The sequence below is a fragment of the Drosophila kikkawai genome, chromosome 2R (genome assembly GCF_030179895.1).
Source record: "Drosophila kikkawai strain 14028-0561.14 chromosome 2R, DkikHiC1v2, whole genome shotgun sequence".
Taxonomy (NCBI): Eukaryota; Metazoa; Arthropoda; class Insecta; order Diptera; family Drosophilidae; genus Drosophila; species Drosophila kikkawai.
In genome coordinates this window covers 9608183-9634709 of record NC_091729.1, presented here as the reverse complement: position 1 = coordinate 9634709, position 26527 = coordinate 9608183, and the positions used below count along the sequence as shown (strand labels likewise).

The following is a 26527-nucleotide window of genomic DNA, read 5'->3' as shown; positions in this document are numbered from 1 at the left end:
TTGGAAGTAAATCGAGTTAAACTTTCTTTCGCTAAGCCGAAAAAAAAACGCCGCGAATTGCACGCATGAGGCCCGAGGCATTTTGAGATACATGGTATCTTGTGCTGTGTATCTCATAGTTTGCATAGCTAATTAGCCAACTTCAGCACCGGAGTTGCCGTTCCCGTTGTCGGTGTTTGATCATTGATCAGCACTGAGAGCCAGGCCAGAGCCAAGGCTAACGAACCAAATGTATCTCATGGAACGTTCTCACATTAGTCACGCGTTTAACATATTTTCGTTTCGTTTCGAGGTCCGTTTTAAATTTAATATATTTCGTACCTGTGGAGGAGCGGGGAGATTGAGGTAGAGTGCCACGGAGCGCTAACGTATGCAAATATTTTAAGCTGCAAATCCAGCGTGCGTAACCAGGGAGAGACAGGAGATGGTACACTGAGAAATAAATTGCGAATTAAAGTTACCAGTGATCGGAGTATACTATCTTTAGAAAACTTTGCCAATTTCACCTCCATCAAGTCACGTTTCCCCTCAATATAATAGTAATAATACTATGTGCTTCAGATATCCCTTGCCCCGAGCGTGATATTTTGTTCTCAGTGCCTAGATGGGAGCTGCAGACCCATCTATCTGCATATGCTAAACACAGGGTCCGGCATTGTCTCTCCCAGTGCCAGCGCAGTCTCCTCTCCGTGCCCCTCTTCAGTCAAGACCTCTGCTTGTATCTGATTTGCGACAGTCAAGTCAAGTCAAGTCGCGCTATCTGCTGCCTTTTCCTCCTGTTGCTGCTGAATATGGTAAAGAAGCTTTGGTAAAATGCTAGCGAATTAGGAACGCGGAATGCGATCGATACGTGCAACAGGGAGCAGGCAGCAACATGTTGCACATGCCGCAATGTTGCTGCTGCTGCTGCTTTAGTTGCTGCTGCTGCTGCCTATGCCTGCGTTTACCTGTGGTCAACGCGATTCGTTTCCCATATTGCTAATGCGAGGATCCGGGCAGAAAATCGTGCTCTTGGCCACGGGCAGCTGCCTTGGAACTCGGACTCTGTGGAGACTCCAACTCCGACTCCGACTCCTTTGCCATGCCAAATGGAGTCTCCCAATGGCAATTAAGGAGCCCAAAACGTTCTGTGTTGCTGCCTGTCCGAGGCATGTCTGTTATTGTTGCTGCTGTTGCTGTTGCCGCTGATGTTGCTGCTCGCAATTCTTAACGGTAATTATGTTGTTCGTTTTGGCAGGCCGCATTTTGCGTAGCCCTCGAATGGATTGAAATTCCCCGCAGTCGCGGAGCTTGTGTTAAATTGGATTAATTTGACAGTAAAATGCAAATGAGCCGAATGCCAAATGCGAAATGCGAAATTAAACTTTTAGGCTGCCATCGCGAACACAGGAACTTGGACATGTTGCTGGCAACAAATTATGTTGCTGCCTCTACTTCTTTCCAGGCAGCTCCTCTGGAATCCCATTTTTCTTGATACACTTAAAGAAAACAATACGGATGAGTGCTCTAAAAAATTACCATTATTATACCACTCGAAAAATTCTATTCTTTAAAAATGTTCAAGCTAGAAATTAAAATTTTTAAGTAGCCTTATATTTAGGACTTAAAAAGTCATCTATTATAAATCAATCAAGGTTTAAAAGCAACCTTTTAGGTTTTAAAATACAACACAAAAGTGTAAAACTTTTCCCATGTGTGCCTTTTAAAATAATCAACATCTTTTTGGGGGCCAAGACCGCGAGAGGCGAGGCATTTCCAGCGGAGGCAGCAGCAGAGGCACATGTTGCTGCCGTGCAACAAGCAAAGTGCAGCAATAATTTTTAAATTGAATTTTTTTCCTGTCCGTTGCCGCCAAAGTAAAGCAAAAGCAAACAAATCTGCCCAAAGAGCAGACAAGTTTTCTTGAGGTTTTTCCCCCCCTTTTCCTGCCAACGATAGTTGCCTGGGGGGCAAGTCTCTGGCGGACTCGCAGTGGCTGCTGCTGCCCTTTGGCAACATGCATCACCAAAGTCGGCGTCGTTTTTCATATTTTCTGCACTCACATGAGTCGCAGTTTTACTGCCCATTTTTTGTTGTAATTTTTAATTCATTTTTTTTTTTAGCGAGAGATTGCTTAATCGATTTGCCATGACTTGGGCGCCAGCAGCAACTGATAAATTGTTTTGCCATGTGTTTATTAATTATAGCGAAAATGGAATGTCAGATCGGGCATGGAGAAGGGATCCAGAGGAGGTGGCGGAGCGGCTCTAAGAACTCTATCAGTGGCTCTTCCAGGTGGTCCCCATGAGCAACATGCTGCTTGTCCCCCAGCCAGCCAAAAAAAAAAAGAGAAGAAAAAACGAAACATTCGTTTGTTGTTGCTCATTTTGGTCATTTACAAATGGAAATTGCATTGATTTGAGGCTGCTGCTGGCCGGGGGTTGTTGTATACCGAGCTGGGCCTCCTTCCCGGCGCTCATGATCCGTCGACTACCATCCACTTTGATGATATATTGCCGCCCAAGTAACATTCTTTTCCCCCGTTTGCCTGGCCATATTTGATGCCCAGTTACAAGTTACAAGTTACATGACGTGGCTCTGTCCACAACTCGTTGTCTCCCGGCCTCTGATGTTGCTGTTGTCTCTGCTGATGTTGCTGCTGTGTGCTTAGAGTGGCTCAGCAGCGACTTGAATTTTTTGTTTGCATTTATTAGCATTTTGCCCTTTACTTGCTGCTGCTGATGTTGCTCCTGTCGCCTGTCAGTGGTTGCTGTTGCTGCTGTGTGTGGCAACATTTTCAATTCAATTATATTTCATGTTCATGTTGCATCGATTTACATTATAATTTGTGTCTGTGGCGGAAGTCATTTGTGGGACTAAAGAAAAAACTGCAACAGAAACGGGCAATCAAAGAGCATCGCCTGGGCTAGAGCAAAGCCTTTGGGATATGGCAGATACTATATACGCCTCCATTAAATCCTCCTTATTCCATTCGAAAATCATTCACGCTCAGGCTTTATGACAACCCACATCTCAATCAAGTGCTTATTCTTGGAGATTTTCCCTTGTCCCCCTAGCAATCGCACTCATTAGACCCCATAGAAGCTGCATATGCATGTATTTTTCTGTAACAAATCGTCTCATAATTTTTTGATTAGTCAGGCAACGAGTACAAGAAAAGTCGAGCATTTCCCAGTCTCAGTTTTCCCGAGTGTCACTTCTATTAAGCGCATCGAATTTCCCCTCTCGCGATGACAGCAGCTGCTATTAGAAATATTAAACACAATTTTCCCAAAATAAACTCAAAAAAGCTAGAAATATTTCAGCAAGTTAAATAAATATATCATCTGTTTACTCAAAGGAGGAAAAATAAAAGCATCGCTTGACACCTTCGACTCCGGCATATGGCCAGCCAGTCAATCACCCAATTCGTCCATCCATCAATCAATTAGAGGCGTTTTCTTTTGGGGAAAAGCCAAGTTAAAGTGCATTAAAGTCTTCGCCCAGCGCCGGACTCTTAGTGTTTATCATAATAAGCAGAGTAAACAGTCGCTGCCAAGACTAATGAGGGCCGAGAGTGGGAGACCTCCATGATCTAATGTTATGACAGCTCATCAAGTGTCAGCGCAGAATGCTGCGGACGGCCAAGGAGAAGGCATCTCTCTAATGACATTTACTTTTAACGTTTATTAAATGTTGTGTGTGTGTGTGCTGTGTGTGCCAGAGAAGCTTAAATCAGTTTGCCATGGGCCAGGGCACTGAGATGGACATTAGTTGAGGATAATAAGGGTTCGTTTTAATGGCTTTTTGCGCCCCCGAAAGGCAGCCCAAGGGTAGAAGAGTTTTTAGGGTTCTGTTGGCTAACAGGTTTTACTTTTTGGTAATATTATTTTGGGCACAACATTTTTTATTTCAAATAAAAAATAACAATTTTCCTTCATTTAAAAATTAAAGATATGCCTTTTTAAAACCATTTACAAGCATAATTATGGAAGGCATCCAAGCTCTCAAGCTTACTCTCAGATCTCCCCTCAAGGCATCTCATATCATTTAAAAAGTATCTCACTATCTCGCTGCTGGTCAATCTCCTTACTTTGTATCTCCTTCCGCTCGCGCCATAATAACAGCAATTTGTATCATCATCAAGTCTGCTCTCTGGACTCCAATAATAACGCTTAGAATTTGTTGATTTGCTTCTGCTTATTGCGTTGATGCCTTCCTTCCTTCTCGTTTTCTCTTTCAATGCGATTTCATGGCTCTTGATTAACGTTGTTTCTGGTTGGTTTTGTGTCGCTTTAGCTGCTGGTACTCCAATTTTCGGTCTCGGTTTCGGTTTCAGCTTTGGACAATGGGCCAGTGCCAAAAAGCCTATTAGCTTTTTGATTTCCTCTTTTCTTCTCTCGGCCCGGGGCTCCGACGGAGGTTCACTGAACGCTTCTTGTCCGCCCGATAATTATGCGCTTTTGGCAATTAAACGACAGCCTCCCCGCCCCCTGCCTGGCTGCCCTTCTCTGGCACTGACTCCAAATATGGCTAGTGTCATAATTCTTGTCAAAAGCCAACCCCCAAGCGACTAAAGTCCACAGACGACGACGACGACGACGACAGAAAAACGCGGCGAGCGAATAAAAAAAAAACTGCATAAACATTGCTGATTGAAATCAACTTTGGCATGAAATCAATCATCGCAGGAGACGGCAACCCTTCTTTCTTCTCCTGCTATATTTTTTCCCATTTTTTGGTTCAAGTCTCGCCGTTGTCCTGCCTCTCGCTTATCCGTTTTGAAAATCTTTGCCCAGGGCCGATGAGGCTGTTTATTTTTTCGCTCTGTGTTCCATCGCTAAATGGATACCCTAAATGAAGGGTATTATGAAAATTACTCAAGAGTGTACTATTAGTAATTACTTTAAATCGTTCTTTGCTTAAAAAATACCAAGTCATGAAAGCCCTGCAATTTTATCTTTTGAAATGATGCGCTGGCAAAACATTAAGTTATTGAAAGGACGAATAACAATACAACTTTATCACCGAAACCCAGTCGGCTAGAAAAATCTGTAGACAATTAAATATGGCTTCAATACCATCCCCATACTAAGGGTATTGGCCCTTCGACTTCAGTCAATCCAGCATCCTTTTCCAAGCCCCCTTTCCTTGGGTCAGTGTTGAGTTTCGCGCTTCGAGTGGCCCTGGATCTGGATGCGGATCTGGATTTCTCGTCTGGCCGCAGGACATGCAACATGTGACATTGAGAGCCGCTCGCTTCGACTCCAAGTCTGCTTTTATTAGTAGGCACTTCAAGTCGGTATGTCGGAACCCTCGCTGCCTTTATTTATGATCGTAGTCGACGGCTATTGCTGCCGTTTTTCAGCTCATTTATTCATATTTACATTTAACATGCGTTTTTCTCTAACGAAGTCGGCGTAAATCGATATTCAATAAACGACATCTGTGAGCATTTTTTCGAGCTCTGCTTCTCTGGCTTGTCGGGTTTTTGTTGCTCCAAGTCGACCCTTACCCTGCTCGATAATGATCTCTTTGTTGGCCTGCCTGCCAGGATGGGGAGGGGGAATGAGAGGCAGGCAGCTGGCTGGCTTGGCTATCCCGGAGCCAGGGGTTACAGATGCATATCTGTCAGGGATGTCAAAACGACAAAACATAATTTATGCTGCACATGCGACAGTCCGTCCCATAAACGAGGTTTATGTGCAATTGTTTATAGGCCTGGTTTTCAGTCTTTTCTCGGCGCTACCGTTTTCTCGTTCTTCACAAGATTTCCCCGAAAAATCTGGCCCTGCTACCTTATTTTCCATGCACCACATGATTCACTAATAAATTTTATATTTCTCTTTTCTCTTTCTAGGTAAGCAAAAATTCCAAAACGATCGGAGCGAAAAGATGGGGCTACCTAACAGCCGAATTCCAAAACTTTCCGAGACGAAAAAATAATGTGGAGCATTTTCGTTTTGGAAACTGTGTCATAAATCAGACGAGCCATTGACACATTTCCTCGAGCTTTAAAGCATTTTTGTTGTGCGCCTTGTATTTTTAACAGTTCCAACATCTATCAAAAATAATTAATAGAAAACTTGTCGAAATGTCAATGGGCATGACAAATGTAATTAATTTGAAGCCACAAGAAAAATAGACAAATTATGAACTTTGGGGGCTTTTACATCATCCAAATGAATTTATTCTGGTTTCGGTTTGGGTTTGGTTTCGGGTTTCGTTTACCACTTTGTGCAAACTGTGAAATTGTTCAAATCGGCTTATGAAATAAGCAAATTAAAATCTACATAAAATACAATTAAGAGATTAGGCTGAATGATTAATTGGATTTTGGCTTTGGTTCCAAACTTCTTTTTTCCGCGCAGCCATTTTTCCATCTATTATTTAGTTGTCACAATGCATATACTCTACTTTTGTTGAGAGCCGGGCATATGGGTTTCGATAAATGAAATGAACTTTTGGCAGGTGATAATGACAGACTTGATGGGATTATTTATTTTTATCGAGGGTGGGATGATGAGGCACTTTACTGAGTCGAGGGTTTCAAACGAAAATATATTATAATTGGTGAGGGTGTGGCACTCAGAGGGATCTTGTTGGTTTAGAAACAGATGCGAAAATTAAATTAAAGTACGTTTATTTTATTAATATAAAATCTTCTCTTCAAAACCATAATGTCTTCATCTGTAGAGTATCTCCTTTTACCATTCGCACCTTCATTATGCACAGTATTCATCATATATCATCTTTATCGCTTCATCTTTTGACAAATGATCTCACATTATAATGCAGATTTCGGATTAGCATAGCTCTTAGCTGACTTCATAAAAGACCGAACTTTTGGTTACATCAGCAGTCCAGATAAACATTCTCCTTGGCCAATGCAAGTTCCCAATAAACCCGACAGTTTCCCCACTTAGACCCCTTTCCGTTCGCTTAAATGGAGCCCGAAAGGATGGAGCAGATAGAAAACAAAGATATAAACTATAAAAGAGTTGATAAAAAAGCTGTGTAAAAAATATGACATTGATAGCCGCCTTTTCCAGCCATATGTGTCCCTTTTTTGCGTGCAGCAAGCACCTCTCATATATATTTATGACTGGGGACTGGATTGTACACATATTCTGGTGGAACCTTTAAAAGGATTTCAGTGTTTTTTCATTTATGAAATTATTGATAAGAGCCGGGGCGAACTGGCGACGTTTTTGTGGCGGCGCTCTTTTTCTTTAGCAAAATGCATATTTTGCTGATAAGCGAAGCGAGTGAGAGGAAACTTGGATCCCAAAATCCCTTTGGCGGAAAGTGGTTTCCATCCCTCCTCTCACACATGAGACTTGAATGTCGAATTTAATTAACAGCGCAAAAGTCGCACAAAAATGGATCCGAGCAAAAAGGAAACAAAGCGGACGAAGAACCCCTTCAGACAATGCACTATGGTCCAGAATCCGTTTTTTATACCCTTGCAGGGTATTATAATTTCAGTCAGAAGTTTGCAACGCAGTGAAGGAGACGTTTCCGACCCTATAAATTATATATATTCTTGATCAGCATCAACAGCCGAGTCGATCTAGCCATGTCCGTCTGTCCGTCTGTCCGTCTGTCCGTCTGTCTGTCTGTCCGTCTGTCCGTCTGTCCGTCTGTCTGTCTGTCTGTTTCTACGCAAACTAGTCCCTCAGTTTTAAAGCTATCTGAATGAAACTTTGCTTATAGTCTTCTATATGCTCTCACTGCTATATATGTCGGAACGGGCCGGATCGGACGACTATATCGTATAGCTGCCATACAAATGTTCGATATATTTTTCGAAAAAAAATTATAACTTTGCTGTTTTTCAATATTTTTACACCATTTTTTAGATATGGCCATTATATATTATTTCTGAATTTTGGTAAAAATTTTATGAAAATCGGACGACTATATGATATAGCTGCCATAGGAACGATCGGGAAATTAATAGGGAAAAAATTATTGCTTCGTTGTTTTTCAACGTATGTTTATCTACTCTGAGATATAAGCTTTTTTTATTATTCTAGAATTTTGGTATAAATTTTATAAAAATCGGACAACTATATCTTATAGCTGCCATAGAAGCGATCGGTAAATGTATAAAATATGTAAAGCTGGGAATGTAAAACTATAACTGTCAAACTGTAAACATAATAAGTATAGGTAAAATGTAATGAAACACTGTTTTGTGAGTCTTTTCAGCATTTAAATCTATAATATAAACATCGAAACCAATCTGCAAGGGTATACAAACTTCGGCGTGCCGAAGTTAGCTTCCTTTCTTGTTTTGGCATAAAGTCGATTTTTTTATGTTAATATATCGTTGTTTTCTTATTTTAATCTTAAAGTAAATTCATCATACGTTATAAAAATGTTAACTAAAAGCTTTAAATGTGCCACCAAAGCCTATTGAGAGCTTTTAAAAATGCGATTGCGATCAGCTCATTTCCGAATAGAAATTCGCGCCAAAATATTTAGTTACTTTATGTTGTGTCAGACGTGTTATTTTGGTTCAAAAAAATCAACTAAAATATGGAAAATAATCTTCAAGGTATGCACTATTTAATGTATATTGTAATTTTTTGTGTAGTTCTACGTATTTAGTGTTGTGTAATGTCAAATTTATGTGTATGTTTTTAGAAAACTATCATGCGTTCTCCATGTTTCGTGGAGTATAACTAATAAGCTTCTCCATGCTGACAGCAACTAATTGGTCCAGATTGTACTCCTGGATGTTGTCTTTAACCACAAACAAAAAACTCATCCCCGTTCGTCCCCCTTTTCTAATATTTTGGTAATATACATAGTTTATTCACAGCGAACTTTTTAAATTATGGAGCAGCAACAATCGAAAAATTCAATCTGTATCGAAGTGACTATGCACCAAAATTAATAAAGACACTGTGAAATCCAAGAAAATGAAGGAAATAGATTAAAAATGCAGTAATTTTTATAGTGATATTCATAAATATCTTCCCAAATGTAAATACGTTCTTGAACGGTTAATTTCTTCCAATAATTCTAATTATAAATTCGGAAAAATATCTCTTTTTTTTTTAACAACTTTTTCATTATATATGCGTTAATTATGTATATAATAAATGGTAATTATGTACATATATAAAAATTATAAATTAAATATCAATCAGTTTGCAAGGGCGGCAAGAGTGGGCGTGGTCGTACTGGCAAAATTTTTTGTACACAAGTTGTTAATGCCACAACAATAAAATCTGCGAAGTTTAAACCCTGTAGCTCCATTTTTCGACTTTATGCCAAAAAAAACGGATTCTGGACCATAGTGCAATGGAAAAGTTCTTCTGGCGAGGGTTGGGCGGAAAACCAAACCAAAAAAAAAAAAAGAAAGAGGGGCTCCGGGGGGTTGGCGGTCTGGGAATTTTGTACCCTGTGGCGCCAAATTAACAATATGCGTACAATGTGCGAAAAAAAAAATCGCAGAGCCAAGACCAAAACCCAAGATGGAACAGACATAAAGACCGACTGTCTGAGTCTCAGTCTGAAGCATTTTCTTTGGCACCTTCGGGCGATTTGGCTCATTAGCGACTCTGCCAGACTCGAGTCGGCGGCGTGCTCTGGCATAAATTTGACATTGAAAATGCGAGAGGAAAATGCTCTGGACTAGACGAATGGATCTAGAAACAGTGGTGAAAGTTTGTACATGAAAAATGGGAAATATGTTCGATTTTATACACAAAACTGAATGAATATATTGACAAGAAAATGGGAAATAACTTTAAATGTCATGACAAGTCAATAAGTACAGTATTCAATTATATTTTGAATTGAATTTTAAAAAATGATTAGTAATTTTTAAATCATTTCCTACGATTTATTTCTTAGTTTTCTAGATTTATTGCGCTGCATCATCTATAAAATGTACATTCAACCAACATTTATTTTAATATATTCCCAATACCAGATCTTCCAAACTTATTTTTACTAAGCTATGTACTACGTGATATTTTCCCAGTACTTGAGTCATGTTTTGCCCACTGTGGGCCTTCCTCTTATATGTATCTCCAGAGCTCTCGGCAGGGGAGGCGCCTGCGGTTTCTCGTCTCTTGTTTTGCCTAATCAAATGGTTAGCCCAACGGGATTGACTCCAGATGGGAAGAGCGCAAAGGTTCTTGAGGGTTCTTGTTCTGGACCGGTCCAGGAATAGGCAATATGTTTCTGTTCTATTAATATGCGTGTAGCCCAAACAACATTTTGAATAATTTATTTGATTTTTTGATTTCTTGCGCACTTTTTGTGGCTGTCGCTGGTAATAATACAAAACAATAAAAGTCAAAGTCATCGAAGGGGGAATGAAGGCAGAGGGATATACATACGTGCATATATCGTATGAGTTTCCCGAAGCTTGTTGAAAATCCTCACATTATGGACCATAATCCCTGTTGGTTTATTGCGGTTTTTATTGCTGCCCTCGGGTCCTTTTTCGGGCAAATATTTGGCCGCTCTTCTGGCTGTCGGGGCTGGCTTTCGTTACCATTACCAGCCGAGTTTCCCTGGCCTGCCGTGCATATTACATAAATGTGATAATGATTTATGCTGCCAAAGAAAAGTCGGCTTTCTTTCGTTCTCACTCTCAGCGCTTGTGTGTCTTAGTGTCTCGGTGTTGGCCCACATCCGCCGTGTTGGTAGGTAAATACCAGCATTTAAATAATTGGCAACCAGGCAACTTCCGCTCCAGGATGTTGTTGTTGTTGTTCAGCCTCCCCTTCGTCTTTTACTCCCTCCCTCCTCATGTTTTCCCTCCCAACCGTCTAAGCAAACAAAAAACAACAATGAGCAGGAGGCCAAGACGCAGCGGCAAGGCGCGCAAACACAAAAGCAAACAAATAAAAACAAAAATACGTAAAAGATTTCCTGAAACATTGTCTTTTTGGAAAATAAGGCCGACTTGGAATTTCTCTAAGCTCTGAGTTTATATTGTTTCAAGAAAGAAATGTTTAAAATAATAGAAAATAGCAATTGATTTTAAAAATGAATTTCTATTTCTATTTTTTTAAATATAAGTTAAAGTCGGTCCTAATAGCCTTTGCCAAGCATCCCTAATTTACACTTTTCCCTTCAACATTCGGCTTAAAAAGCGGGTGCAAAATTATAAGCGCCTTCGCGTATTTAGCTCCACCGAAAAAACAACAACAGTCGGTATACACAAATCTGCAATACACACACAACACACAGAATCATGCAAACACACTCCCACACTCCGTGCCATTTACTTGTACAAAAGCTTAAGTGGCAAAAGTTGTGCAAAAGGCTTACGAACTCCTCCTCAAGCTTTCAGACAAAACGCGCCCCAAATAAGAGCCCCCCAATCCCGTTCCGTCCCCTTCGGATGCCGGTTGGCGAGTTGCATGCACATTAAAAATTTAACATTTCAGCATAAATAAATAAATGGTAGCAGAAAGTTGAAATAGCAGCAACAACATCTACCTCAATCAGCTGGCGGCAAATCAAAAACTTCAGGCTTTGTTGTTGCTCGAGAAGTCGCGTTGCACTAAAAGCTTATAAATTATTGTCGAGCCCCACAGCAAGCAGCAACAATAAGGAGCGCAAGGGATGTGGGCGGCGGGAGGAAATCAAAATGGCACTACAGCAGGAAAAGGACTAGCTCAAGCGCTGTTAATTTTTTAACAGACCCTCCTAGTCGTCCGTCCGTCCTTCCTGACGTCACAGTTCACATCAAGGACTTTCCAACCTGTCGCTTTCCCCCATTTTTTAAATAGAAGAGCCAAGCGGCGCACACAAAAAATGGCTGCAGCAGTACTCAACCTGCCACAGTTTGACATTCTGTGATTTGTGAGACCGGCGAGTAAAATAAACTTTTACTTTCTGACGAGGGACGAGCCAAATTTGGTGGCATTTAAATTGAATTAAATAATTTGAATAATGGAATTTTAAGCATGAAAATTGCATATTTATGAAGGCTTGCGAAATAATAGTAAAAATAACTAAAGTTGCTCAGGATGAAAGATAGTATTTATCACTTGGGTTAAAAGTCAAGTGGAAATTTGGATGGAAGTAAAACCAAATCAAAAGGAAAATATCTCAAATCCTTTCTTTAACTCTGCCATAAGCAAAGCCAACTTTAATGTCCAATCTGCAATTCGAACATCTTCAATTACCTAAACACATGTAGCATAGATGATGGTTTTCCAGCAGGCTGCTCCCGACAACTTCACCTGTTTACTGGCCTTCCCTCCCCAAATTGCGGCTATTCCTTGTTTGATTACAAGTCTGTCTTGTGGGTGCGATATAATATGGGGGAGGCAATGGAAGAGGCTGGGAAACTGGCCAAGTTATTTGCATATATGTATGGATGCATTTTGAGCAGCTGCTCGGATACACGTTTAATGTTGCCGTCAGTTGGGAAAGTTGTGATTTTTGTTGTCACCGTGTGTATGTGTGCATGGGTGTGTATGTTGTTGACATGCTAATAATGATGCATATTGGCATAAGATGCTTGAGAACCTCCGGAGTCTGGAGTCTCTTTTAGCACCTACTGGCCGAAAGTCAAACAACGGTGCAACAGCAAATTAGCAGAAATGCAACAGCTTCAAACAGCAGCTGAAGTTGTAGTTGCTTCTTGTGTTCCTTGATACCCTACATAAAGGTATAATGGACTGAGACTCAGATCACTTAAATAATTACAGGGAGTTATATTATTGAATACCTACAAGTTGCTAAGGATAATATTTTGATTAATACATCTTTTTTGTTTATTTATTTTCGAAAAGAGTTAATAAATTAGTTGAAATGGTGCGAAAAGAGGCTGCCATGTTTGCTTAAGAAATATTTTGTGACTTATAATATAATATTAGGTAACTCGCAGTCGAGGGATCCTACATATGGGTTTACGTTACCATGTCTTGCTCCCGGGCTACACACAATTTCTTTTATGCTTTTATTGGACAAACATACAAAAACGGCGGCAAACAAAAACAACAGCGGGAACAACACCAGCAACATGAGCTAAGATAACAGACAGCAGCCCTGCGATTTCTTAACAGCGACTACGAAATGCATTTCCTGTTATTATTGCCGCTGCTGCTCCTCCGCAGAACTCCCCACAACACGTTAGTGGCGCATTATGAGTTCTGCAGTTCTATCTCTCTCTCCCCCCGAGCCTAGCCGTCTCTTTCCATCCCACACGGCACACACACACATGTGTGTGCGCATTGTTTGCTTAGGTGCATGCTTGCATGATTTCATCGCCGGCAGCACTTTTTCCCCGGTGTTCCTGTGGCTGTTTATTTACTCGAAACTTCTTTTACATTTCTCTCTGGAGCTCTTTGCTGCATAAATTTCCAAGCCACCCGCACACACACACGCACAACAAATGAAGACCAAACACACATACACATACGCCAAATGAGAGTAATTAAGTGCTGAGGAGAAGTGTGTGATTAAACTGGGAAATTTTACAAGAATAATACATATTTGTAGCATATTTTCAGTTATGAAATATATAACAATATTCTATAAAAATTAAAATTCTGTAATATTAAAAAATACCTCAATATTTCTATATTTAAATCTATTTTCCTTAACTTTACAAATAATTTTAGTCAGAGTTTACTTCATGTTATTGTTTCTTGTGGCTGTGGCTTTCTCTCTCAATTTTTTGCATATTATTATGAGAAAATTCAGTTTCCACTCTTCCACTCTACTAACAAGTGTGCATGTGGAAAATTCTTGCCGGAAAGTTTACACATTTTACCTGATTATTATTTTCACTCTAGGATATCGCTTTGCTTTTCCGTGTGGTTTCGTTTTCTCTCTGGCTGAGGATAGCAAACAAAATTCCAAAACATTTTTTTAACAGCAAAAGAAATTTGCTTAATTAAATATTTTATTTCGTCCTGCAGTTGTGGGTTTTAAGATAAAGCCCAAAGGGGTGTGGTCTTCGTGGCAGGTGTCCTTAATAAGAACAGCGTTGGCATGACAAAACTATGTATATTGAAGTATTTCATCATTTAAATTAGCACACAGAAGCATAGAAATAGGAGGTAGCCATGACGACGCGGGTGCCGAACAAAGGGGGCAGGGACAAAGCCTGTGGACATGGCTAAAATCAGACAATGGCTCAAAGCTTTCAGCTTCCTTCTCACTTCAGTGCAAATACAACAAAAGGCTGCTGGCGCCGGGTGGCAATCACAAAGGTAGCAGCAGCAACATCAAAAGCCAAGCACAACAGCATTTGACAAATGTCCAAGTTGCAGTCCAAACTCGGTTCGTCCTTCGGTCTCTCCCCTCTCTTTTTTGCTTAAACACATTTGACAAATGTCATCGTTCATCGGCTGCTGCTGCTGCTGCTGGACTAAAATAGAAATCACTGGATGCTGCTGATTCAGTGATTTCCCAGAGTGATAACAGTGTCACGATGCCATTCGATTTGCATATTCGCATTGCCAGGGGTTCAGAGGTCACGCCTTGGGTGTCGAATTGCGAGCAGATCTGGTTACCTTGCTGAAACAGGAGATGGTTTGAGGATCTGAATAGCCAGGTTGCAGTTTAGTTTAATTCAAGGAGAGGGGTTTCTCAATTATTACTCCATAAATTAAGGCTATAATGGATTTATTATTTCTTTTATCTATAAACTTACATACTAAAGTTGAGAACCCCAAATATTACTTTGAAAAACTCACAAAACCTGCCTTGATATATGTACTCCCTACACTTCCAAACAGTGATATATTTGCCCATCTCTATCACTGCCTGCTTTGGCCTTCCAGTACCTCCTCTTCTGCGCCGGGAGCTCTCATTACTATCCGCTTTCAATAAATCTGGAAAACTTAATTTCCGGCTGAATGATGTTACTAACCAAAGGCTTCCCATCTCTGTCCAGCGATTTACATCCTCGTTCCGTCTCTCGCCCTCTCTGTGGCCGGCACACACACACACACACACACAAACACACATTTTTCACCTTTAAGCGCTTTTTGTAATTACATTTCAGTTGTTTCCCAACTGTTCGCACTGCCGTTCCAACTGCTTTCTCCGCAAATCTCGCTTTGCCCTGGCTCCGACTCCAACTCCGGCTCCGCTGTTGCTTTTAATAAAGTTTATCTAGCGTTGTCCTTTGTTTCATCCTTATCGACATGCGCTAAATTTATGTTTAGTCCTTGGTCCTTGCTCGCGTCTCTGCCTTTGTGCGCGGAGCCGTGGGCGGGCAAATATTTTCATGAAGTTAATTGAATTTGAGAGGAGCAGCCGCCCCAAGTAGAATTTCGTTGCTGCTTAGCATAATTTCTGCCTGGATTTCCCTTCCGCGGGGGTCCTCCTCCTGCACCAGACTACTTAATGGCCTCTTAATTGCCGCTGCATTAAGTGACAAAACTTGTTTAGCCGTCAAAGATGAATTTCGTTTTAGGGAAGTCCCCGGAGACGATCATTGGCGGCACATATTTATATTGTCTGTGTGTGTGTGTGGGATGAAGGATCCTTTTCCTATTCCCCTTTGGCCGAAATGAAATAGAACACGCACTCAAGTGGCTGTCTCAGTGTAGGGTTACTCTTACATGCCCCACAGGAGGAGGAAGAAGAATAAAGGAATACACGCCAAAATGAATGAAATAATAAAAAACGCTTCCTTTGCTCTCTTTCCAGGTGAAAATCCACGCATCATCGAACATCCCATGGACACGACGGTGCCAAAAAATGATCCATTTACGTTTAATTGCCAAGCCGAGGGCAATCCAACACCAAGCATACAATGGTTTAAGGACGGGCGCGAACTGAAGACGGATACGGGCTCGCATCGCATAATGCTGCCCGCCGGTGGTTTATTCTTTCTCAAGGTACACATCATAGCCAATCAACTCATTCCGATTCCAACTCCATCATTATGGGTTTTACAGCTGTCGATGAGGACGATGGCGAACGCGAACGCGAACGGAGGCGTAGAATTCCTTTATTTGGGTTCCCAGGCCCAGCGGTTCTTCGCCTCCTGCGCCATGTGAAACGCAACATTTGTGCATAAGCAATTCCGTATCTTCATTTTTTCTTTGTTTTTTCGGCCTGCCCATATTATTTTATGGGCTTCCGTCTGGTTGCATTTTAGTTGATAGGGAAAACAACCTGATGAACAAAAAAGAGATGTTGTTTGGGGTTAGAACTCCGAGCAACCCCTATATCATTTCGTGCGTGCACATTTCGCAATTTCAGCTAACGAGACTCCTCAAAGTCCCCAAACTCCACCGAGGAAAGGGGTGTCGTCGTCTGTCAGACATTGCAATATCCTCGGACCTTGTTTATATTAAATTCCTGGTCGTTTTTCCAAACTCCCTGTTATTTTCATTAAATGCAACAAATTCGCTCCTTTTGTTATTGTTTTTCCGCAAATTATTAATGGCTCAGTGAGCCCTGGATTTGTGTTAAAAAAATTTAAATTGAAATGTTAAAAAAATACAGAAATAAAGCGGGGTGGTGGCCAGCGGCGAAAGCCAGACACTCTTAAGTCATTCCACACGAATTTTCAAGTTGAGCCCCGCGGTGCAGAAGCTCAAGTCCAACAATTTACTTTTATTATTGTCCATAACAATTTCTTCTCCAATTTGTATGTATTTTTTCGGGTCCGCCTTTGGGGGTAAGTCAACCCCATCCAAGGGCGATACTCGGTTTGTTGCCAATTAAAACTGAAGTGGCCGAGTGATTAAGGCCCGGGCAGACTCATGCGGAGGATGCTACCCCTTGGGCTTGAATGTATTTTTTAATTAAATTAAATTGCGTATACGCAGGCTGGACAACAGCGCAGCGAGTGGGGGAACGGCCAAGGCACGTTTCCCTTTTATTTGATTTCGGATGAGCAATTTTGAGACTTTTTGATCTGACACGTGACCCGGCCTAAGCCGTCCAAAAACTACTTAAATCTTTTAACTCTTGTATCTAATAATCTCTTTTTCCCCACATCTACCGCCCTCCCTCCGTCCAGGTCATCCACTCACGTAGAGAGAGCGATGCGGGCACCTATTGGTGCCAGGCCAAAAACGAGTTTGGAGTGGCTCGCTCCAGAAATGCAACGTTGCAAGTGGCATGTAAGTATCTCCCTATTTGGCTAAAATGCCATTTACTTTTATATTGGCTCAATTATTACTAAAAAGTGCTTAATGGATTCAATTTAATAACAGGCTAAAGAGATTAAAAATAGTGTTCTTAGTATGTATAGAGAAAGGGAACTGTTTCTTATTCAAAAATTAGTTTTAATTTATTTCATTCATGCTTTAAATGGGAAAGCCAGTCACGGATACGACATTGATCGATGGGTCCAGCGGCAAATATTCTGCTAATTGGAGGGTTGCATTTCGTGAAATTTACCCCAAGCTGGGCAGCTGCATCTACCTCGTCCAGTTCTCGATTTCTCTGACAAGAGTTCTTCTAATTAATAAAATAACGAGTAATTATAGAAATCCCCTTGCTTTGTAATCGATAGCCAGCTCATGAGAGGTGCCCAGATTTGAGGTGGTATTAATTAATCGGGTTTAGCATGAAGGATTCCATTTCAGCGCCGCTTAAAGCCATAAAAGCTTGACCATACGCTGGCATCCTATCCCACTTACGTATTCTGCCTGATAACCGAGTTGGCAAAGAGAAGTCAGGCTCTGTCTGTTTTTATTTCGGTGCCTTTGGCGTTCAGTGGAGCGCATTATGCGTTTATTGAAGTGCATTTTGCATTTCGCATTTTACATTTTGTATACGCCGGGCATTTTGCATTTTCGCTCCATAAAAAGTGAGGCGAAGGAGATGCAAGAAACGCGGGCGAATAAATAAAAATAAGCATTGCAAATGCCAAAGCTTATTAATATTTCTGTTGGCCGTGTCCGAGAGAGTTGTCCGTTCAAAGCCTTAAACCCGGGCATCATTACCGAGCTTTTATTGGCATATTGAAGCAGGTATAGCAGGGATAGCTGGGATAGAAGGAGGTGGAGGGTCCGGGTGCCGGGGACTGGCTTATAAAATATGGAGGAGTATAGCTCTAGCCGGGCAAAGTGGACGTTGCCTGTACACCTGACAGTTATTAATATTGAATCAATCAAAGCTCTTACTGCGGGCCATTTTCCCCCACCCACTCGTCTCATTCTCACTGACATTTCTCACCGTTTCTCCCGCCCTCCCCGCTAGTTCTCCGCGACGAATTCCGTTTGGAGCCGGCAAATACCCGTGTGGCCCAGGGCGAAGTGGCCCTGATGGAATGCGGGGCCCCCCGAGGATCCCCGGATCCGCAAATCTCGTGGCGCAAAAACGGACAGACCCTGAATCTGGGTGGAAACAAGCGCATTCGCATTGTCGATGGCGGCAATCTGGCCATCCAGGATGCCCGTCAGTCCGACGATGGCCGGTATCAGTGTGTGGTCAAGAATGTCGTTGGCACCAGGGAATCGGCGACGGCCTTCCTCAAAGTGCATGGTAAGTAAACAAAAAATAATGATTTCTAAAGGATAAATATGTATGAAGTATAGTTTACATAGTTTTAAACAATAAACTTGAAGTAATTTTTGTGTATTTTTTTTAAATATATATTTTTTTCTTATTCCAGTTCGCCCCTTCCTAATCCGTGGACCCCAGAACCAGACGGCTGTCGTGGGCAGCTCGGTGGTTTTCCAGTGTCGCATCGGAGGCGATCCCCTGCCAGATGTCTTGTGGCGACGCACTGCCTCCGGCGGCAATATGCCACTGCGTAAGTTTCCTTGGCTTCGTCATTCAGCTTCAATTAACCGGAAATGCCCGGGCAGCCATGTTGCCGCCGTTAGTGGCTCTCTTACTGGGGCAGTTATTCACACATACAGAGGCCGCAATTTCAAATGAAATTAAAGCTCTTTGTTTACCCATGGCTCAAGTAGAGTCGAGGGTTCGTTACACACACACACACACATGTAGCACAGGGAAAAAATAAAGAAAACAAAACAAAAAGTTAGTTTATGCGGTTGCTTTGGCCTGTGGCTTTTCGTGTTGCCAATTGGCAGTGTTTACGGGATGCACTGGGAAGTATTAGCTTAGGGAATATAGAAAAATATATTTTTAGTTAAATAAATACACTATTTTATTAATTAATTTAACCATTAGTTCAGTTTCCCAGTTTGCTAAAAAAAAAAAGAAAAAAACTTTTGATACCAATTTTCTTATTGAATTCTTCATTAATAGCTTAATTTTCTTGTAATAAAAGGGATTAAAATATTTAAAAACTTGCTAAATTAATAGAGAAACAACCAACCCTTAATTCTCAATAAATATAAAATATTTTCAGTGGAGCAAACACCTCAAAAACATCCCAGGTCTCCCCACCAATTTCGCTTGTTGTTGTTAGTTTGGGTGGTGCGGTTTGCGGGCACACCCCCTTATAGCCACCACCCCAGACTCGACCCCTGGCCACGCCCTCTCACTCCGCCCTAGCTGGGCAAACACAACTGTAACTTTTAATTCCGTTAATTGCCAATCTCTGTTGGCAGCAATCAACAATTTTGCTTGCACAACACTCGACTGTTGCAATGTTGTCCTTCAGACAGAGTCAGTTGGCAACCCCGGGGGAAGTGCAACTAACCCCTCACTCGGGGAGACATCACCACCAGCCAACCCCTACCTAGTTTACGCTTCTTTAAAGACCTCAAAGAAAATAGTAGCAGCAGAAAAGATTCCACCGGAGAGCGAGCTGGCTGCCTCGGTTGTTGTCCTAAACTTTTGTTAAGCAAACAATTGGCACAGTGGCCAGGCGAGGTGAGCAGGGATAAGGTGGAGTAGCACTGGCACCCACATTTAAAACCTATTTCGCAGTCAACCAACCAAAAAGAAAGCACAAGCAGAGGCAGTCGGCCGACCCCCTCCGTTGTCTTTTCTTTCTGTTTATTGTGAGGAAAAACCACAAAAGGTGCTACTCCTGGGAAGGAAGGCGGCGGAAAGAGAGGTACTTTTGTATGTCGTAGTCGTATCTTGTCTTGGCTTACTTTGCTGCGGTTATTTGGCTCTCCGGCTGCGGAGAATACGGCTTGGCCATTTTTACGCCACTTGAACTACTAACGAAGTAGAAGCAGAGCCCAGAACCCAGAACCCAGAGCTCAGAAGCACAGGGACAGACAGCCACAAAGTTTGTTTTTCTTTCGAATGGAGTCGAGTCTGGGCGGGATAGAGAAGCCTCCCACCCACACACACACATGAGATTCATTTCCCCTATTTCTACGTTGATTCGACAGGTCGTGTGCACGTACTTGAGGACCGGAGTCTCAAGCTGGACGACGTCACGCTGGAGGACATGGGCGAGTACAGTTGCGAGGCGGACAATGCGGTGGGCGGCATCACTGCCACGGGCATCCTCACCGTTCACGGTAAGTTAATTGCCTGAAAGCAGCGCCAACTGCTCAAGGAGTGCACTGATAGAAAAACCGGTCAAGCAAACATAAAATCCAAATAATTTCATGTTGTAAATAGTTGCGAATATTAAGAAAAGATATACTGCTTTTTATATTGCTTGGTTTTCTTCATAATTTCGCATTATTTCTCCCTGTGCTAACATTAACCCGCTTCTTTCAGCGCCCCCCAAATTTGTGATACGCCCCAAGAATCAACTAGTGGAGATCGGTGATGAAGTGCTGTTCGAATGCCAGGCGAATGGACACCCCAGGCCGACCCTCTACTGGTCGGTGGAGGGCAATAGCTCCCTGCTCCTGCCCGGCTACCGGGACGGACGCATGGAAGTTACCCTCACGCCCGAGGGTCGCTCAGTGCTCTCGATAGCTCGATTTGCCCGCGAGGATTCTGGCAAGGTGGTCACCTGCAATGCCCTGAACGCCGTCGGCAGTGTCAGCAGCAGGACTGTGGTCAATGTCGATACGCAATTCGAGCTCCCGCCGCCGATTATTGAACAGGGCCCCGTGAATCAGACGTTGCCCGTTAAGTCAATTGTGGTGCTGCCTTGCCGGACGCTGGGCACGCCTGTGCCACAAGTCTCGTGGTACCTAGATGGCATACCCATCGATGTGCAGGAGCACGAGCGCAGGAATCTCTCGGATGCTGGTGCCCTGACCATTTCCGATCTTCAGCGGCACGAGGACGAGGGCTTATACACCTGTGTGGCCAGCAATCGAAATGGCAAATCCTCCTGGAGCGGCTACCTTCGCCTGGACACGCCCACCAATCCGAATATTAAATTCTACCGAGCTGCGGAGCTTTCCACCTATCCCGGGCCCCCGGGGAAACCACAGATGGTGGAGAAGGGCGAAAACTCAGTGACGCTCAGCTGGACGAGGAGCAACAAAGTGGGTGGCTCCAGCCTGGTGGGCTATGTAATCGAGATGTTTGGCAAAAACGAAACGGACGGCTGGGTGGCTGTGGGCACCAGGGTGCAGAACACGACATTTACCCAAACAGGCCTGCTGCCGGGCGTAAATTACTTCTTCCTGATCCGAGCGGAGAACTCCCATGGCCTCTCATTGCCCAGTCCGATGTCGGAGCCCATAACTGTGGGAACGGTAAGTTGAGAATGCTACAAAAGAGATTTTACACCAATTAGTGTATATCTTCATAATAAATTCCCAATTATTATTTATTATTTTCTATACTTCGGTTTTACAGCGATACTTCAACAGTGGCCTGGATCTGAGCGAGGCTCGTGCCAGCCTCCTGTCCGGAGATGTTGTCGAGCTGAGCAACGCCAGCGTGGTGGACTCCACCAGCATGAAGCTCACCTGGCAGGTAAGTAATCGACTCACGGGCCTCTGTGTCCCCCTCATCCCATTGCTCATCGTCACCTCATGCGCCGCCTGCCTTATTCATGCAGATCATCAATGGCAAATACGTCGAGGGCTTCTATGTCTACGCTAGACAGTTGCCAAATCCAATAGTCAACAATCCGGCGCCTGTTACGGCCAATACCAATCCGTTGCTGGGCTCCGCCTCCGCGTCCGCCTCGGCATCCGCATTGATTTCGACAAAACCAAATATTGCCGCTGCCGGCAAACGTGATGGGGACACCAGCCAGGGTGGAGGAGCTTCCCCGGCATCATCGTCCTCATCAACCCCGGCCGCACTGAGCACCAAATACCGCATGCTGACGATTCTGAATGGAGGTGGAGCCTCATCCTGCACCATCACCGGTCTCGTCCAGTACACGCTGTATGAATTTTTCATTGTGCCATTTTACAAATCCGTCGAGGGCAAGCCGTCGAACTCGCGCATCGCCCGCACCCTTGAAGATGGTAAGTTGAACAACATTTAAGGGATACACAGAGGGTTCTTACACTGATTCTTAGCCACTTTGATATGGGATTTGGATATTTGAATTTGTAAACACTCCTTACAGTAAAGTACAGTGCCGAATAGCAGTGAGCTCTCGCTAAGGGAAACACGGATTGTTCAGTCAAGTCAAGTTCTATCAGTCTTCCTTCAATTAAGTCATTCAAAACTAAATTTAGAAGTCTTGGAAACATTTACAGTTAAACAAAACTTTTAGAAATAGGAAATAATACATATAGCTTAAGATTAGATCTTTACTAAACATATAGGATATCTTTCGATTGCTATCTTCGCAGTCGGACTTATGAAATTCCATTTCCAGCTTTATATAGACTGTTGCTACGTTCTGTCACTCAGGATTTATATCCAATTGTCTGCACTGTAGTCGCGGGACCTTCTCCCGCCAGATCTAATGAAGCATGTGCATCAAATCCAGCGCAATCCAACAAACCGTAAAAATACCTTTACAACAAACTACCCCTTGTAGCTGTGTGCCAGAGCAACCCCCAACCCAACCCCAAGCCTGAGCCTGAGCCTCATGTGACAAATGCAGAAGGCGGCGGGTTACAGGGCACTTTTTGCATTGCAACAATAACCTAAATTCAATAAAAGGATATGAGCGGTAAAAGGAAAATGTCAGAACATAAAGCGAGAGGGAGGGAGCCTTTATCCTTGGCGGACATCAGCTGCGCTCAATGCGGGCCGCATAATCGCAAATTATTTTTGCCTGGGTCGCATAAGCGAAAAAAAGGGCGTAGGCAGCTCGGTAGGTTTTTTGGTTACTTATTTTTTTAGGGGGTCACGTTATAGGGCGAATAATGGAAAGTATGTATGTCAATCACTGAGCACCGACAAAAAGCAAATCATGCGTACTTAAATCCCGAACAATGTCGGGAGCGCCCAACCGGCGATATCCGCAGCAAGGTAAGGATGTCAAATCCACGTGGATAACATTTCCAGTTGGGGAATCAAAAAGAGTTCCAAATCAAATGCGGTTTGTGTGCGGAATACTTGATGTTGGCGATTTACATGTGTTGTATTGCGGGGCGGTTAGAGGATTCCGCGGAGCGAATCCAAAGGATTAGGCCATCCAAAAATATCATTGACAGTCGGGGAGTATGTCAGATAAGATTGTTTTAAACGGAAACGGAAAACTTGCTGCCAGCCAGGAAAAATGCAAACTCGACGAGAAAAAAAAGGAAGGAAACTTTCCAGACAGGTTTATCACTTCATTCCATCACCGGTGAAGCTGTTGAGATATAAAAACTTCCGGCAGCAGCACCACCGAAAGTGCACCAAAAAGTGAACAAGTCTCAATGAGAAAAGGACCCGAAAAAGGAGCAAAATTGAAAAGAAAATAATTAAAAACAAAAGCCACGCTAAGCTGCAAGCTGCAAAGGGTAAGCAGTGGGAGAAGGAGACTCTGGGAGACCTCTCACAGTGCCGCAAATAAGTCAACAGACGTAGCAGCAACCGCAGCAATATAAAATGCACAAACGTTGCGCTCTCTGCCGGTCCAGGTCCACCTGCTAGTCCCTTTCTGCTCCCTGCTGTCGTCAAATCAAAACTCATTTCGTATGCATCACATTTTCACTTGAGCGTCGTCTGACTTTTGCTGACAACAACATCCAAGGCAACACTGCTGCTCGGCGGTGGGAGCAACTCAAAGAAATTGCCAACGCAATTGTGTAAAGATAAACAACAATTATTGCTGCTATATGAAGCACTCAGTGCCTGCTCCTCCGCCCCTACAGTGAGCCACAAAAATGTGCAGTGCTGGCAATGCAAATTTGATGCGCGTTTGCCTTAAACGGGGAGAACAGGCAGTCCCAGCGAGTCCTTTTTCCCGGGCGACAGGAAACATTTTTACCCACGTCGGAAGTTGGCAAATAAAGGTGTGCTTTACTCCGCCTGGTGAATGTTAGAAGGTATACTCTACAGTAAAAGTTTCTACGGGGACTTGGCGACTGGGGAATGCTCTGCAGGAGCTTTGGGTTTAAGGGAACCCTTGAAGGATTTTAAATGACAATCAACTAAGTTGAGTTTAACTTTTCTTTAGAGTATGCTAACATTTCCCCTCTTGAAGCGTTTCACTGCTTATATAAAAAATGAAATACATTCCAGTTTGTCCGTTGTACGCTGTCCGTTCAGGAGAATTTCAATTTGATATATTGCACACCGACACAAAAATGGCGAATAAGGAGTGGTCACTTATCCCTTCAGTCACATGCAACCCAATCTGAGTCACTTTGCCACTATCAAATTAACCCCCGAAACGAGATGAGTCATATTTTTAGCACAGACTATAGAATAAAGCCTCCGAAGCAGCATTTAGATAAGCTGTCGTTGGTTGCAGCTGCACTCCAAGTGATCACATAGCCAATTTGGAGCTTTTCAATTGCTTGCCCGTGTGTGTCTGAGACAATTCCTGAATCTCGAGCGCCCGGGGGTCATTTATGCCACACAATGGCAGCTACGTGTTAAGCATCGCGGTGCCTCATCAGCGGAAGAAAAGGCGAAGACGACGGCGACGGCGAATCCAGGAGTAGAAAGCACCAGGAAGAAAGCAAAGAGGGGTACAAGAAGGAGAAAAAAACAGCGCCCGCATAGACAAAAGCACGACAAGCACTTTAGCATGTCGCAATGTCCCTGGAGGAAGGGGACTTGGAGGACAGTAGAGGGTTTGGGTGACAACAAAGCCAAAAAAAAAAAACACAGAAGAAGAACTGCACTCCACTTCACACTCCGCTAGATTCGCTAGACGTTGCCTATTTAGAGATTTCGCTCATTCTCCGCTTTGTTTTCCCGGTCTCCCACTTTTGTCTCGTTGAGAATTTTGCACGTGTGTGTTTATTTAAAGAAATTGCTTCACTCAGTCGCACACACAAAAAGATACCGGGTCTGGGGAAGGGAAAGGAATGGAAAGGAGCATGAAGGCGATAAGGGTTGCACTTGGGAAAATGCTGGAAAATCTAGGAAATTATACAACAAATTTACAATAATGAAAATGAGTTAAATTAATTTTCAAACTCAAGAAAGAGCCTCACTAAAGGTTTGGGAAGTCCATAGATTTTCTACAAAGTTTAGTTTAGTTTATCGTAAAGAACGATTAAAAACATCCCGTTGTTTTAGGTGTAGCCACTTGTAAAAAGCGACAGCAGGAAATAAATAAACAAATGAAGAAGGGATGCCAGTACTATGAGTGAAGTGAGCTGCAACTGTGAGAATGGAAAGGATAGCATTGTTGGTATTCAACTCTTTAGCTCCCCCTTTTTATACGCACTCGAATGTGCAGGCAGGATGTGTCTGAGCCCCTGGAGTCAACACCCGGAACTAGTGGCCGGTGTTTCCAGAGCTTTCCCAGCCAGGTCCCACACACTAAATGCTAATTAATTACGGCCACCAAATCTCATTAGAGCGGACGTCAGTTGGGTGACATCACGCACCACAATCAAAAAGCCATTTAACTTTGCTTCTCAATCTCTACCCAGGCACGAATCCCAATCTAACCCGCACCAATTCGTTTTCCTTTGCAGTTCCCAATGAAGCGCCATATGGAATGGAGGCACTGCTGCTCAATTCCTCGGCGGTGTTTTTGAAATGGAAGGCACCTGAGCTGAAGGATCGGCATGGTGAGTTTAAGAGTTTAAACCAACACTAAGATATTGCAAAATAGTGTAATTAACATAAATTCGATGCACTTTTTCAGGCATTCTCTTGAACTACCACGTCATAGTGCGGGGCATTGACACCGCTCATAATTTCTCCAGAATTCTGACCAATGTCACCATCGATGCTGCTTCACCGACCTTGGTTTTGGCCAATCTCACCGAGGGAGTCATGTACACGGTGGGCGTGGCAGCGGGAAACAATGCCGGAATCGGTCCCTATTGTGTCCCGGCCACATTGCGTTTGGATCCCATCACGAAGCGCCTGGATCCGTTCATCAATCAGCGGTAAGTTTAAGGACCTGCACGGCCTGTCTATTTTAGGTCTTTAATAGAAAATACTTACTTTCTATTTATAAATTTTTGGTCTCGTCCCTTAGCTATCCCATCAATCAGGACCATGTTAACGATGTGCTGACACAGCCCTGGTTCATAATACTCCTGGGCGCCATTCTGGCCATCCTTATGCTGTCCTTTGGCGCAATGGTCTTTGTGAAGCGCAAGCACATGATGATGAAGCAGTCGGCCCTGAATACCATGCGTGGTAAGTACACTGCAAAATGTTAATTGTTAGATTATAAATAGCTTCTGCTAGGATAGGCTGAATATATTTTCATTTC

General features: G+C 43.0%; 1 protein-coding gene across 3 annotated transcripts in view; it reads left to right on the top strand.

The window, feature by feature from the left end:
* The window catches only part of robo2 (roundabout 2), a 44604-nt gene that overhangs the window by 10746 nt on the left and 7331 nt on the right, over positions 1-26527 (top strand). Inside the window, exons 2-12 of one of the 3 annotated variants that reach the window (XM_017166443.3) lie at positions 15628-15818; positions 16952-17054; positions 18139-18423; positions 18554-18694; positions 20202-20333; positions 20539-21476; positions 21580-21699; positions 21785-22202; positions 25776-25871; positions 25949-26195; positions 26288-26451. In XM_017166443.3, coding sequence (XP_017021932.1) covers positions 15628-15818; positions 16952-17054; positions 18139-18423; positions 18554-18694; positions 20202-20333; positions 20539-21476; positions 21580-21699; positions 21785-22202; positions 25776-25871; positions 25949-26195; positions 26288-26451 — 2835 coding nt within the window. Of the gene's footprint in view, positions 1-15627; positions 15819-16369; positions 16607-16951; positions 17055-18138; positions 18424-18553; positions 18695-20201; positions 20334-20538; positions 21477-21579; positions 21700-21784; positions 22203-25775; positions 25872-25948; positions 26196-26287; positions 26452-26527 lie in introns of those variants that run through there. The other 2 variants (XM_070284222.1, XM_070284220.1) reach the window with 2 other exon arrangements.